This window comes from Nothobranchius furzeri, chromosome 7 (genome assembly GCF_043380555.1).
Source record: "Nothobranchius furzeri strain GRZ-AD chromosome 7, NfurGRZ-RIMD1, whole genome shotgun sequence".
Taxonomy (NCBI): Eukaryota; Metazoa; Chordata; class Actinopteri; order Cyprinodontiformes; family Nothobranchiidae; genus Nothobranchius; species Nothobranchius furzeri.
The window spans coordinates 55,145,057-55,157,899 of NC_091747.1; the positions used below are offsets into that span (position 1 = coordinate 55,145,057).

At 41.5% G+C, this 12,843-nt stretch overlaps 1 protein-coding gene across 1 annotated transcript; it reads left to right on the plus strand.

Annotated features, from left to right (window-relative positions):
- The first annotated feature begins 2,571 nt into the window (after nucleotides 1–2,571).
- Nucleotides 2,572–12,843, plus strand: bmi1a (bmi1 polycomb ring finger oncogene 1a). Its single transcript, XM_070553440.1, has 19 exons — nucleotides 2,572–2,841; nucleotides 3,374–3,485; nucleotides 4,125–4,188; nucleotides 4,256–4,290; nucleotides 4,912–4,972; nucleotides 5,039–5,095; nucleotides 5,167–5,220; nucleotides 5,464–5,519; nucleotides 6,691–6,767; nucleotides 6,825–7,013; nucleotides 9,420–9,554; nucleotides 9,671–9,767; nucleotides 9,906–9,961; nucleotides 10,283–10,330; nucleotides 10,417–10,525; nucleotides 10,828–10,867; nucleotides 11,078–11,176; nucleotides 11,324–11,404; nucleotides 12,038–12,843. Exons 1-19 carry the CDS (start codon nucleotides 2,703–2,705, stop codon nucleotides 12,395–12,397), a joined length of 1,869 nt encoding a protein of 622 aa, XP_070409541.1. The 5' UTR covers nucleotides 2,572–2,702; the 3' UTR covers nucleotides 12,398–12,843.

The following is a 12,843-nucleotide window of genomic DNA, read 5'->3' on the forward strand; positions in this document are numbered from 1 at the left end:
GCAAATCGATTATTCTAATCTCAAAGTGAAGCAAGTAAAATATCAACACTTCCCCCCCCCCCTTTTTTTTTTTACCTTTTAGGACTGGTTAGCACTTTTATTTCAAAATAAAAGCATGAGGAACTGCGTTATTCTCCTCCCGGAGCCTTGCCAAGGTCCTGACCCCTGGGCCGGGTGCTGCAGTGGTTTCATGCTTTTCATTGTCTGATTGAATTTTAATTATGGAGGCCGTTTTGATATGGATCATAAATACAACAGGGGAAATGTTTTAGCTAAATGAGGCTTAATTTATACAAAGAGGTTTTAGCGAATGGTTCAGGAAAGAATGACTGGACAGACATGATTCACGGATGCCCGTGAAGGACGTATTTTGCTAAATGATGAAAAAATCTTGCTGTAAATTCCTTTTTTCCCATAAGAAACGTTGAAGCCGGTTTCTAATTTTTGTCTGCAGACACGTTTGTGTATCATTTGGTTGCTGCTTAAGCAGCATTTTTTCTGAGAAAGTGAGAATATATTTAGGTGGGTTTTTTCATCTCTTTTTCAAAATCTGGAGTAAAATCTTCAATGAAAACTGACTAATGGCATGAATAAAAACCTGCAACATATTTTCATGAAATAGAGCATTTTATTTAAGAGAGCAGGATTGTTTTTCAAACAGGAAAACATTGTGCAATTTCCCCACTAGAATATATGTATAAAAACAATAAAAATTTGAACTGCTTAGTTATTAATATTTTAAAAAGTCACAGACTAATCAGTTGACAAATGCGTTTTATGATGAATCCATCTTTGATCCAACAGAAATCTACTGTTAGGTGTTTAGTAATAATTTTTGTTTCACAACAAAATGAAAATCCCATCAGCAAAAAGCTCTTTTAAATTAACAGGAAGTGCATCACCAACACGTTCTTTATGTTGCTTCCTCCTTTTGTTAAATGATGCTTCACCCAAATATTCAACTGTGTTGGCCTGAATAAAAATGGTTTCAATAATTACAAATGAGCAGTTTAATTAAATAAAGAAAATAGAATTTATTTATTTAATTATCTGCAGAAACAATTTGAATCTAATAATCACTTTTTTAATGAAATGCCAAGTTTTCACCATTTTTGGAATTTTTCAGGTTAAAGGTTGCTTTATTGATGTTTACATGACATATCAGGTTTTGTTCAGATGAAATCAGGCTGATTTTATCTATAGGTTAAATTAGTTATAAATGAAGGAAAATCAGCATGAACTCGTTTTAACATTTTATAAAAAGTTAAGATGCAAATATCTTCAGTTTTCTGGTGGTTTTGCAAACGTAGTTATTTTTATGCAGGGAAAAGTGAATTAAAATGACTTTTTTCATCAGAGATGTGTCATGGAATGAGGGAAAGAGCAAAGAGAGTGAATATGTGTCACAAGTAGGAATTAAAATGGACAAGAGTCAGAGGTCAGCCTCATGAAGTCCTTTAAATCCAACAGCCTCACTTAAGCTGCAGCTCATCATTAGTGATGAAAATAATTTAGAGAATCAATTCACAATAGAAACAATTCAATTCCTCCTCTTACTGGAGTTTAAACCACACCGGAGATCACAATAAACCCAGAATAAAGACGAATTAATGTGGAAAGATAAACAATTTATAGGTTGAAAAAGCATCTGGCAACACCCTGCTGCAGATATGTACCCAAAAGGAGGAAGTTATTGTAAGGATATGAGGAGATTCCGACAGGACATCCCTCAAACGAAAACAAAATAAAATATTGAAAGAACTGCACCTCATCGACAGCTTTGAGTCAAAAATGTCATCATCCCTGCAAAGATGACGTTTGCAAGAATTCTTTAAATCAAAATTGTCTCAATAAAGGAGATAATTAAAAATATCTCTTAAACGAGAATTTTAGAAAAGGTCTCTGGCAGTGCATCAGCCAAAAGACATAAATTAAATAAAAATTTTAAGACAAAAATCAGGAATCAATTTAATAAAAATCAACATGAGTGTTCACATCAAAACCAGAAAAAGCCTAAATATATATTTATAATACAGCCTTTCTGACATATGGCTGACTTAGGACTGTCATTTGGACCGGTTTTAATTAAGATTTTTATTTCTGTTTGATTCATCAACAAATGTTTTTGTCTAAAAATTGAAACAGAAATCAAAATTTCAAACCCATCTGATGTTTAATTTTTAATCTCTGTTCCTCCTGATCAGTTCAGGGTCCGGTTCCAGGACATTCCTAATAAAATGTTTTTATTTTGAGCGTTTATTTGCAGAATGTGGTCAAAATGGCAAAAGCTAGTGTTTTCAGACCCAATTTAACAAGAAACCCCGCTCAAGGTTTCTTTAATAACGCGATACTGGAAATTGGGGGAGTTCAGATGTCGGTGTTTGGTGAAATAATCCAGATTTTTAATTCCAATGCTTTGTGACTTCACTCCTGTAATCATCCACCTTCATCTTCATCAAAAAGAAATGCTGACGACAGGGATCTGGATCCAGACTTGCTGTTTCGATTGCTTTGGTCTGATTGCTATGTTAGCGTATAAAAGAAGCGGCACGCGCTCCATCTAACATAAAAAGCAGACTTTCTCCCTAATCATTGGGTGGTTATTTCTCTCTGTGCCTCCTCGCTCTACCCTCTCATCCTGCATGCGCTGGATCAGCTGATCAGTCACGTGGCGTGATGTCACGTATCGCCCCCTTTGCAAAATGGAGTTGAGTGAGTCCGTTCAGAGGGGAATGCGTCTCCTCGCTTGTCCGTCCTCGGTGGACCAAAGGAGCTTCCAGGAGCTGGTGGAGGTGTGTTTCCGGAGTCTGGTCTCCTCCCAGGGAGACGCTACAGTCCTCGGTGAGTCGCTGCGTCTCTCCGCCGCCGCCGCTTTTGTCTCCATCGCCGCCACTGCTGCTTGCTTCCGGTTTCTCTCCCTCTTTATATGACCAAATCTGCAGCGATGCTTGCACTTTTTGGCTATTGTTCGGCTCTAAATCTCACATAAAGCGATCCCAACCCCTTTATTTCTTGTTACACGCCTTTAATCCAGCAGCGATTAGATAATCCCGCGGCCAGCATATCACAAATACCTTGTGAGATCTGATCATGCATTCAGGAGCTGCGGCTCTGCAGGCGCGTGCTGCTGCTTCACCGTTTCAGCTCATGCTTGTGTCAGAATTATATTTAGAAAGTGAAATATTCACCAGAGAAATAAACAAAAGGACCCCCCACACCTCCCACCCACCAGGGCTGGTGCAGCTGAGGGACGCATTCACATGCAAATCATCATTGATTTCCATTCTGCGCGTCAATCTGGAGATCCCGAACCACCGAGCCAGTCTGCGGTGGCCTCCGTCCTCTGACTGAGCCTGTGTGTGTGTGTTTGTAGATCAGCCCGAGCTGAAGAGCATCGACAGAGTCCAGCTGAAGCAGATCCACACTGCAGCGACCACCTTCATCCTGGAGGGGGTCAAGCAGAACGCAGACAAATCAGCTGTAAGGTAGGTGAGGTCACCAGCTGACCCCCAGCACCTGGTGGAGGTCCAACATGGAGTTGTGGACCAGTAAACGCTGAAAAAACCAGCCTAGTTACTAAATCTTTGAAGAGGTCAAGAAAGTCAACATGCAAAATTCTGGTGTAAAACAATAAAATCAAGTGCTTATTTAAATAGTGGATGTTCATAGTCATGTGGAGTATTTAATGAAAATGAAACCCAATCAAATAGACACTAGAATAGAAAAGCGCTTTATTGTCCGTTTTAGTGTAACAGAATTAGAGAATCAATGAGCTGCTTAAATACACCAGTTATAGATTATTTTGAAAGGATCTCTAAAGGTTATTATTTTAACAGTTTTAAGGTTTAGTTTGTCAAATGATTCAATACACGATGCTTCCAATTTAATATTCAGATGTCAAATTAATGACCTTCATGGTGACCTTTCTGATGATGTATAACCACAAACACCTGTCATGTCTTAAATAAACCAACGTTGATTCTTTGTGCTTTGGCTCTCCTAAAAGGTCTTTTTTCTGCCTTTATTGAATGAAGTTGGTTGTTCTCACGCTGATCAAACAAAAGTTAGTTTGATCTGGTATTTTGAGTAAAATAAATGAACTCTATGGCCGTTTCTTCCTGCAGCTCCAGCCTTGAGGAGCTCACGTTCAGCCCGGAAAGGATAGAACTATTCTACAACACGTATCAGGTACGAGGTCATATTGATTTTGTTTGTTTTTGTTGTGACTAAAGAAATGTTTTATTTTGTTTTACAGAAACATAAAAAAGAACTGGAGGGTCTGTTAGCCAGGTAAGGATGTAGAGCCATCAGCTGACTAGTTTCTCACACCAAATTATTAAGAGGCTTTGATTTTTGTTTGACTCTTTCTGTGGTGAAAAGGTGTAATCCAGACTAATGCAGACGTTCGTCGTGGTTGTATCACTTCCTGTCCTGCTTGGATCAGTTGTCTCAAACTCATCAGAGATCAGACCTCTTCGGGAGTTTCAGATTTTGAAGTTTTTAAAACGTCTAAACGGGAACAAAGATCAAGCAGACCGTCATTCTAAAATCTAGATTAAATTAAATTGTCGAAGGGATCTTGGTTTTGCTGCTCCTAACCTTATAAACAGAGACTCGCCTTTTATTTTATTATGAAATTTATTTGCTGTGTTAATATAATTTATATGTTTTATGTCATATCCCTGTTAAGATTTCAAAATAAAAGCACTTTGATCTGCATCAGTTGTTGCTAGCACCAAAAAGAAAGACAAATGTGGACTTCAAAATGAGTTCATTAATCTAAAATAAAGCGTTTATTTCCACAAATTGCTCTAAAGATGCGTTTTCAAACATTTAACAATATAAAAGAACATTTATGCATCACCCAAACCCCTTCTTGCAGAGGATAAAATGTGTTTATTTTCTCTCTAGCATAGGAAGACGTCCAGCTCAGATTACTGACGTGTCATGGCGCCTGCAGTACAACATGAAGGTAAATCTGCTCAAGTAGTGGATTATTTCTGGTAGCAACGTTTAAAATGTTGTTTTTCTCCATCAGAACAGACAGATCGATAAAGTCAATGAGCCTTTTTACTCCATATCGCTAAACACCGAGGTAACTTTCCTTTGTCCCTTGTTTATATGATGCACAAATGTGCCAAAATGACACGTCTGTTCCTCCATCAGAACAAGGGAACGTCTGAAGACATCGACTTCACCTGCACGATGGAGCAGCTGCAGGTAAAAATCACAGGGTTTAAATGCAAAGGTCGATTTATTGACTTGATTGTGGCAAATTTTAAACGAATTCCAGAAAGTCTTGTAAGAATCTGTTGCACAAAAAAAAGTGCAACGGCTTGAATTCAGATGCAATCAAAGATAAAAAAAGGGGTGTTTAGAAAGGGGTTGACCTTAAATAACCCGGAAACACGCTCATTTCTAAATAGAATAAAATAATTTATGTTTATTTGATTTGATCTTTAGGATCTGGTGGGGAAGCTGAAGGACGCAGCCAAGAGTGTGGAGAAAGCCAGTCAGATGTGAAGTTCCATCACCTCCACCTGGTTCCTTTAGCAACCAAATCCCAGTTTATGTTGTTAGTTGGACTGATATTAATGATATACTTTTTTCAAGCTGATGACGCATTTCCTGTTTTTTCTCAATAAATTGGCACAACGTGCTCACATGCGCAACTGTTATTCTATTATTTGTATTTGAATAAAGTTGTTTTGAATCAGAATTTGAAACTCTTCCTGATCTTTTTGAACATCAGATTAATAAATCGGCATGTTTTGGAAACAAAAAGTATTTCCTGCAGTTTATATTTTATTTTTTTGTCGCAACAAGCAGCGGTTTTGGCGCAACTGTCTCTTTTAGCAGAAAGCCTTAATATTATTGCTATTATGGTGAACTTGGAATCTCGTTGCCTTCCCGTCCTGGAAACTCTTTCATCCATCTCCCGAAACTTCAAAGCTCCAGAAACACCCGAGATGCGCCTCGGATCCGACTTGGCGCTGCTGGCTCCGCGCAGGATAAAGACCTCAATTCATCAAGAGGGAATGTTGTGGCGCAGTATTTTTCCACCCTTTAGATGTCAGGACAGCCCGTGACAAAGGTTTGACACCATCGCCATTTGTCACGTATCAAGTGCGTGGGTCTGAAAAGCGCAGAGATTAGAAAAGGCAGCTGCCTCCCGCGGTAATGGGCACCGAGGCTTCTTCTGATGGTGGAACCGACACGAGCCGGTGTTTATTTTTAAACACCAGAGCCTCTGGGTTAGTGTCCGCCTTGTTTTATAACGCTGATGTGGCGCAAAGCGTGTTATTTTAAATCCTGCGTCACATTTTGTCCAGAAAAAAAATGCATCGACAGTAATGTTTAACTAAGCGCCTTTAACGATCCAGAGTGGTGCTATTTATGCGCAAAGTGGTCAAGTTCCGCTAATAATACCCACTCGCGCACACACGTCTCTGTATTTGTTATTTCGGACAGACTTAAGAACGTTTGATCCAACTATTGCTATTTTTGAATAACAGCGCGTGGACCGACGGTAATTCCAAGGCACCCTTAAGCAAAGAGACCACGTGACCAAAGCGGGGCGGTCGAACTATAAGCCATTTTGGGGACGGTGTCAGTTTCCACGGAGCGCACGCACACACACACATGCACACGTTCACGCACATGAGCCACACACGGCTGCGTTTCGCTAAGCGGGTACTTTGGAGATAAACTTCTCGGTGCCAAGGAGGAAGACTCTCCAAGCCGCGAGCTTTTGGAGCCACGGATCGGTGCGCGCGCGCGGCGCGAGAGCTGCGTGGAAGCGAGGAGTTTTTCTCTGCACATCTGAATTGCGCTCGCTCTCTCTCTCTCTCCCTCTCCCTCTCCCCCTCCCTCCCTCTCTCTCTCCGCCTCTGACAGCGTCTGCAGCCTGGTTCAAGATGGCGGCTCGGCTCCTATTCATTTTCTGCTGATCGCCTCCCAACTTTCATTGTCTCCTCGCTCCCAGACGCCCCGAATCCCCGCCAAACCTCCAGGTAGGTCTCGTTCGTTCCCCTCTCCCACTCGCAGCGGCCGAAGGCGGCGTTCGGGGCTCCGTGTTTTCGTGCCCGGGCTTCGCGCGGATCCAGCGGTTGATGTGGAGCTTTTTCAGCCGCGGCTGCAGCGACGTGGAGCTCCGTCCGTCTAGTCCGTGGTGTCTGCGCACTACTTTTTGTTTGTACGTGTGAGCAAAACACGCTCTCCGCTCGCATATACAGGCTCAATACGCAAAAACGCACGCAGACGCATTCTGCGTTGGGCAGGTCGGCGTGTGTGTGGACGGATCGCGGCTCTGGTTCGGATTGCGTCGTTTGGATTTATGTAAAGTGGAGGATCTGAAGCGAGCAGGGCTGGGTGGGCTGAGATGTTACCAGCAGCAAGTGCTCCAAACGCGCCCCACGAGCCCGGATTCCCACCCAGACCCGTCAGATTATAGATTCGGGAAGGTTCGGGTGTCCTGATCCGGGTCCTGTTTTACCATTTGGTGAATCTGATCCCAGAAATGATTTATTAACTTAACTTGGGTCACTCCCGCTGAAGGTGACGCGGAGGCAGAGTGATTAATTTGTGGATAAATGTGCTTCGACGGCTGCTTGGTGAAGACTGGATCATTAAAAATCAGACGGAGGGACGGTTTATGGTTCTGTTTGTGGTTCTGATGAGGGAGAAAGTTGTTTTGTCTTTGAGGAATTATAAATAAAAGTAAGACTGTGGCGCGTGCATGGGGTTCGGCACAAAGAGACGGCTGTGTCAAAAAGCAGCGAAACGGTTCATTCCGCTAAATCCACTTTATTTGTCACCAGCTGGACGTTTGTTTGTTTGTTTGTTGTTGTGTTTATCTGCATGGTTGGTTTTAATGTTTTTGGTGTTTGGTCTTGGTCTTGCACGATTGAGCTAATGTTTTGGCTGTTTTTAGTGTAAAGTTCTCGTTTTCAGGATGGACTTTGGTGACGGTGTGAGTTAAATAGTGGATTTACGCAGTCCGGGTGTTTGTTTATATTTACCTGTGATTAACGGATAGACAGCCGAGGCAAAGGTGACTCTAGGGCTAAGGATGATTTAATTCAGAGTTGACTGAATTCGCTGCAGCTGTCAGAACTTGCTGGTGTTTATTTTGTTTTTAAACCCAAATTCCGGATTTATTTCGGTTCCTCTCAGCTCTTGTCTGAGATCTTAAGCCTGCTCCTTTGGTTCTGTTCCGGTGGAGGACGTTCGTTCCTACCAGGATTATATTTTTAGTTTATATTTTTATTTTTTTTTTTAGATTGACTTTTAGAAAGTGCAGAGAGAGATGGAGCAGTTCTCCTAACACCAGCGGTTCGATTAATGGCGCAACAGGCAACATGATGCACATAGATGATCCATCATGATCCGGAGCGGTCTTTGATCCGGGTTCTGTTCGGGTTCTGGGTCATCATCCAGGACTCGCCTCCGAACCAGAAGAGTTTTCCGATTCATTCGGAATATTTCCCTAAAGGAAAATCTCTTAATGTGGTAAATGAGGCGCAAATCGTTCATGTTTATCTCCGTTTTATTCCTTTTTTATTTTTTGCACAAAGCTGAAATGGAGGCTGTCGTGGCGCGCGCCAGTTTGTTCAGCTGCTACTATTACAACTAAAATCATAACAAGGAGCCGAATCAACAGCAGTGTGTGCTCCAGCTTGCGCCAACTTGAGCGCAGTCGCTGCAGCCTGCGTGTGGATAATCGCGCAGACGCTAAAAAAACAACAAAAAACCAACAACAACAACCCGGATCGAGCCAAAGCACGTCAGCAGAGCTCGTGTCCGGATAGGTGTTGTGTGCATGATCGGGGAGCTCCCGTGGAGTCGAGGCTTCTCGTGCCCCCCCTCCCGCCTGCAGCCCGTTTTCGCTCTCTCCTCCACAAAATGGCAGCCGTGCTGCCAGGCGGTGCAGCGGCTGCGTGCCTGCGCGCGCGTCACGGAGCGACTACTCCCGCTCTGCTCACCGGCAGACTTGATGTTGTGGGTTAGACATCCTGTCTCGTTCTGGTCACTGACCGCCAGCCATGTGCTAAAAGCTAAAAAAAAAAACGAAAAAAAACGAGGGGGGTTGTTGCCATAGGAACGATCAGGTTTCCCCCCAATGTGACTAGCACACCTGACGCGATGAGAACCCAGAATAAAGGCTATTTCCCCACCGCGGCCGCTGTTTTCCATTTAATCCGCTAATTTAACGCATTTAGCGGATTTTTGGCTGATCTGGGATCAGTTCTCACCTCTGATTGACCCTTTTATATTTCAGCAGCTCTTTATAATAAACGATGCTGCTTTAAAGTGAAGAGGAGGCTTCAAGTAGCATAATATCATTATTAATAAGAGATTGGACCGCTTTAACTGGTCCGAATGGTCCCCCTCACTGGTTTCCTTTCCTCCGCGTGCAGGATTGTTGTTTATTCCTCCCATCATGCATCGGACCACCAGGATAAAGATCACGGAGCTGAATCCTCACCTCATCTGCGTCCTGTGTGGAGGATACTTCATAGATGCAACCACCATCATCGAATGCCTCCACTCATGTGAGCATCGTTTCTTTATCTCATCACCAACGTCTGCTGAAGAGATTTGTCCTTTTAGTATATAAGAATTCTGTTCAGCGGTCTGCAAGTTTTCTAACATAAATATTTCTTTGCAGTCTGCAAAATGTGCATTGTGCGTTATCTGGAATCCAGTAAATACTGCCCCATCTGTGATGTGCAAGTGCATAAAACCAAGCCCCTGCTCAACATCAGGTGAGACCTTGAATTCTTTATAAAATATAAATAATGTATTTTTAAAGTAAATCTATATCTCTTTATATCTTACAAAATGCGTGTTTTATAGATGGAAATGCCAGTTTTGACAACACAAGTTTCTCCTCTTCCTTTTAGGTCTGACAAAACTTTACAAGACATTGTGTACAAACTAGTCCCTGGTCTCTTCAAAAGTAAGAATATTTAGTTTTATTCTTCTTTCAGATCAGCTTCATAAAACTGCATTAATTTGACCACAAACCATAAAAAAATGAAAATATTTAGTTTAATGAAATGAAATGTTCCCAAATATCTTAATATTTAGGTTTGTGTTGGGTTATTTAGCAAAAGCTGCAAATCTACGTAAGAGAAGAGCGTATTACATCGGGTTATTGTACGAACACTCCTCATTGCTGAACTTTTTATTGTGACACTGTCACATTATTATAAGAAACTTAAAATGAGGTTTGACTCTGTTGATGAGAAATGAACAGCTGAACTCTGATTGTCCTCAGATGAAATGAAGAGGAGGAGAGACTTTTATGCGGAGCATCCTGTAGATGGTGAGTCAGAAAACTCAGACTGAGATTAATAATCTTAATCTCCCGTTTCTGTAAAGTCACCGTCTTGCGTCTCTCTCCTCCTGAAGCTTCCAACGGCTCCCACGAGGACCGAGGGGAGGTGGCGGACGAAGACAAGAGAATCATAACAGACGATGAGATCATCAGCCTCTCCATCGAGTTCTTCGATCAGAGCAGGTGAGATTTTGTTTTTATTCAAATGTTTGGAGACTCTGCAGTGAAGCTTGATTGCTGATTGGTTTGGAGTGGTCATGTGTTGCATCAGTTTGTATGTTAAATATTTACTGTCTGTTAAAAAAGACGGACAGCCTTGATATAACTAAAGACAGAGCTGAAGTGTTTATGGACCCGTGTGACATCCAACCTGCAGAGAAATCTTTTGTTTTATTTTAGTAAATCTAAATTCAGAATTCACATTTGTGTTCTAGATGATGGTTCTGTGTGGTTCAAATGAATATTTCCCTTTTTATTCTGTGCAGATTGGGAGGTGGAATAGAAGACAAGCAGTCAAGAGATCAGGTATTAGATGGTGACATGGTCACAGACTATTATCTGCAGCTGATTTTTACTTTATTTTATCCAGTTAAAACTAGAAAATAAAAGACTTTAATTTTTTGTTTTCATGTTAAAATAAAATCTGCAAACACATTCTTTTAAGGTGGACTTGATTAAAAAAATAAGATTTTCTACCAAGTGAATTTAGAAGTTTTTAATTAATTTCATTTTTAGGTGACTAACAAGCGGTACCTCCAGTGTCCAGCAGCCATGACAGTCATGCATCTGAGGAAGTTTCTACGCAGCAAAATGGACATCCCAAACACTTACCAGGTCTTTGTTTTACACTCTTTATTTTATTTATTAATAACATGTTTTAATATACATAAAATAACTGCAGCCTTGTGGATTTTACATTATGTTTAAGTTCAGAAACATATTTGCATTATTTATAATTAATAAAAATAATTTTCTGTCCAGGTTGAAGTCATGTATGAAGACGAGCCTCTTAAAGATTACTACACATTAATGGACATAGCTTATATCTACACTTGGAGAAGGGTATGAGCACTCAGATATTATGTGTTTATATTAATTGTTCAATATATTTAAAGCATTTCTGTATTACCAAATGCTTCATTTATTATTACTGCTGACTGAACATATTTTAAATAATTAAGCTCATTCTGAAGTTTTCAAGTTGCAGATAAAAAATAGGCTAGTTATTAATATTTTAATTAGTTACAAAAAAGGTTTCTTGCAGATTGAAGCAAATTTAAGTAAATTTTAGCTTCCTGTCTTATGTGGAGTGGTGCTCTCCAGCTTAGTGGTCAGTCCGTAAGTATTATACAAACCAGATGGACAAGTACAATTAAGTGTTCTTGTGTTGTGGTTTATTTCAGCCAGTTGTAGGTCAGGTGTTCTGTAAAAATCAATGATTTCGAGCAATTTGGGTCTTAGTTTGATGAAGCTAAAAACACATGTTGAAAATAAATGTATTCTTTTCAAAATGAGCAGAAATTAGTCATAGCCTGGAGGTAGTTTCTGTTTTGGAAGTGTTTGTCTGTAGAAAGCTAACTGGTCAGCTAAATTGATTTACAATACTCTTATTTTGAAAGGGACTATTTAGTTGTACGTGTTTTAAGTTTTTTTTTTAAGGTGGACCGAATCTTATTTTAGCTGATCTCTCCACAGAACGGACCGCTGCCTTTGAAGTACCGGGTTCGACCCAACTGTAAGAAGATGAAGGTGAGCCACGCGCAGCAGGAGGGACAGAACAGCGCGAGCCGATCCGGCCCAGAGAGCGACTCGGCCAGCGACAAAGCCGGAAGTCCCGCCGGGGCTCCGTCCACCTCCTCCTCGCTGCCGAGCCCCGGCACGCCCGCCCGGTCCCCGCACCCTCAGCTCCCTCACGGTCCCAACAACGTGAACGGAACCGCTGCAGCCGCCGCTCAGACCCCGAACCGGCCCTTTAACCAGTTCAGCAGCACCGGCGGAAGTGGCGGAAAACCCCGGAAAGTCTCTCTGAACGGCTCGGCGACCTCTTCCGGATGACGCGGCGCCCCGGAGCCGACACCAGACTACCGCTCAACTGCAAGGCTGTTCATGCCAACGTAGTTCCACTGTGTAGACCACGTTCTCTCTTTCTCCAGTCGCTGTTCTAACATTCTGGCATCATTTGTAAGTTTTAAACGTAGCGGAGCCAGAGGTTTTCACAATAAAATGCTCAAGGAAGTTTTATTCTGAAAGGAGATACCAGGGAAACAAACGTTGTTCACCTGTTTTTTTAAAAGCTGCATCTTTGTTTTACAGAAATGACTGAAGGGGAATTCTTAGATTTTTGCTTCTTTGGAGTTCAAAAGTGTCTTACACGATTATTCCATGTCTTCTGGGATGTTTTGAAGCACAGATGAAACATGCATGCTCATCACGGTGAAAACGTTCTGTTCTGAACGAGGGCTGCGCGTGTTCGGCCCACTAAATGCAAAAAAAAAAAATAA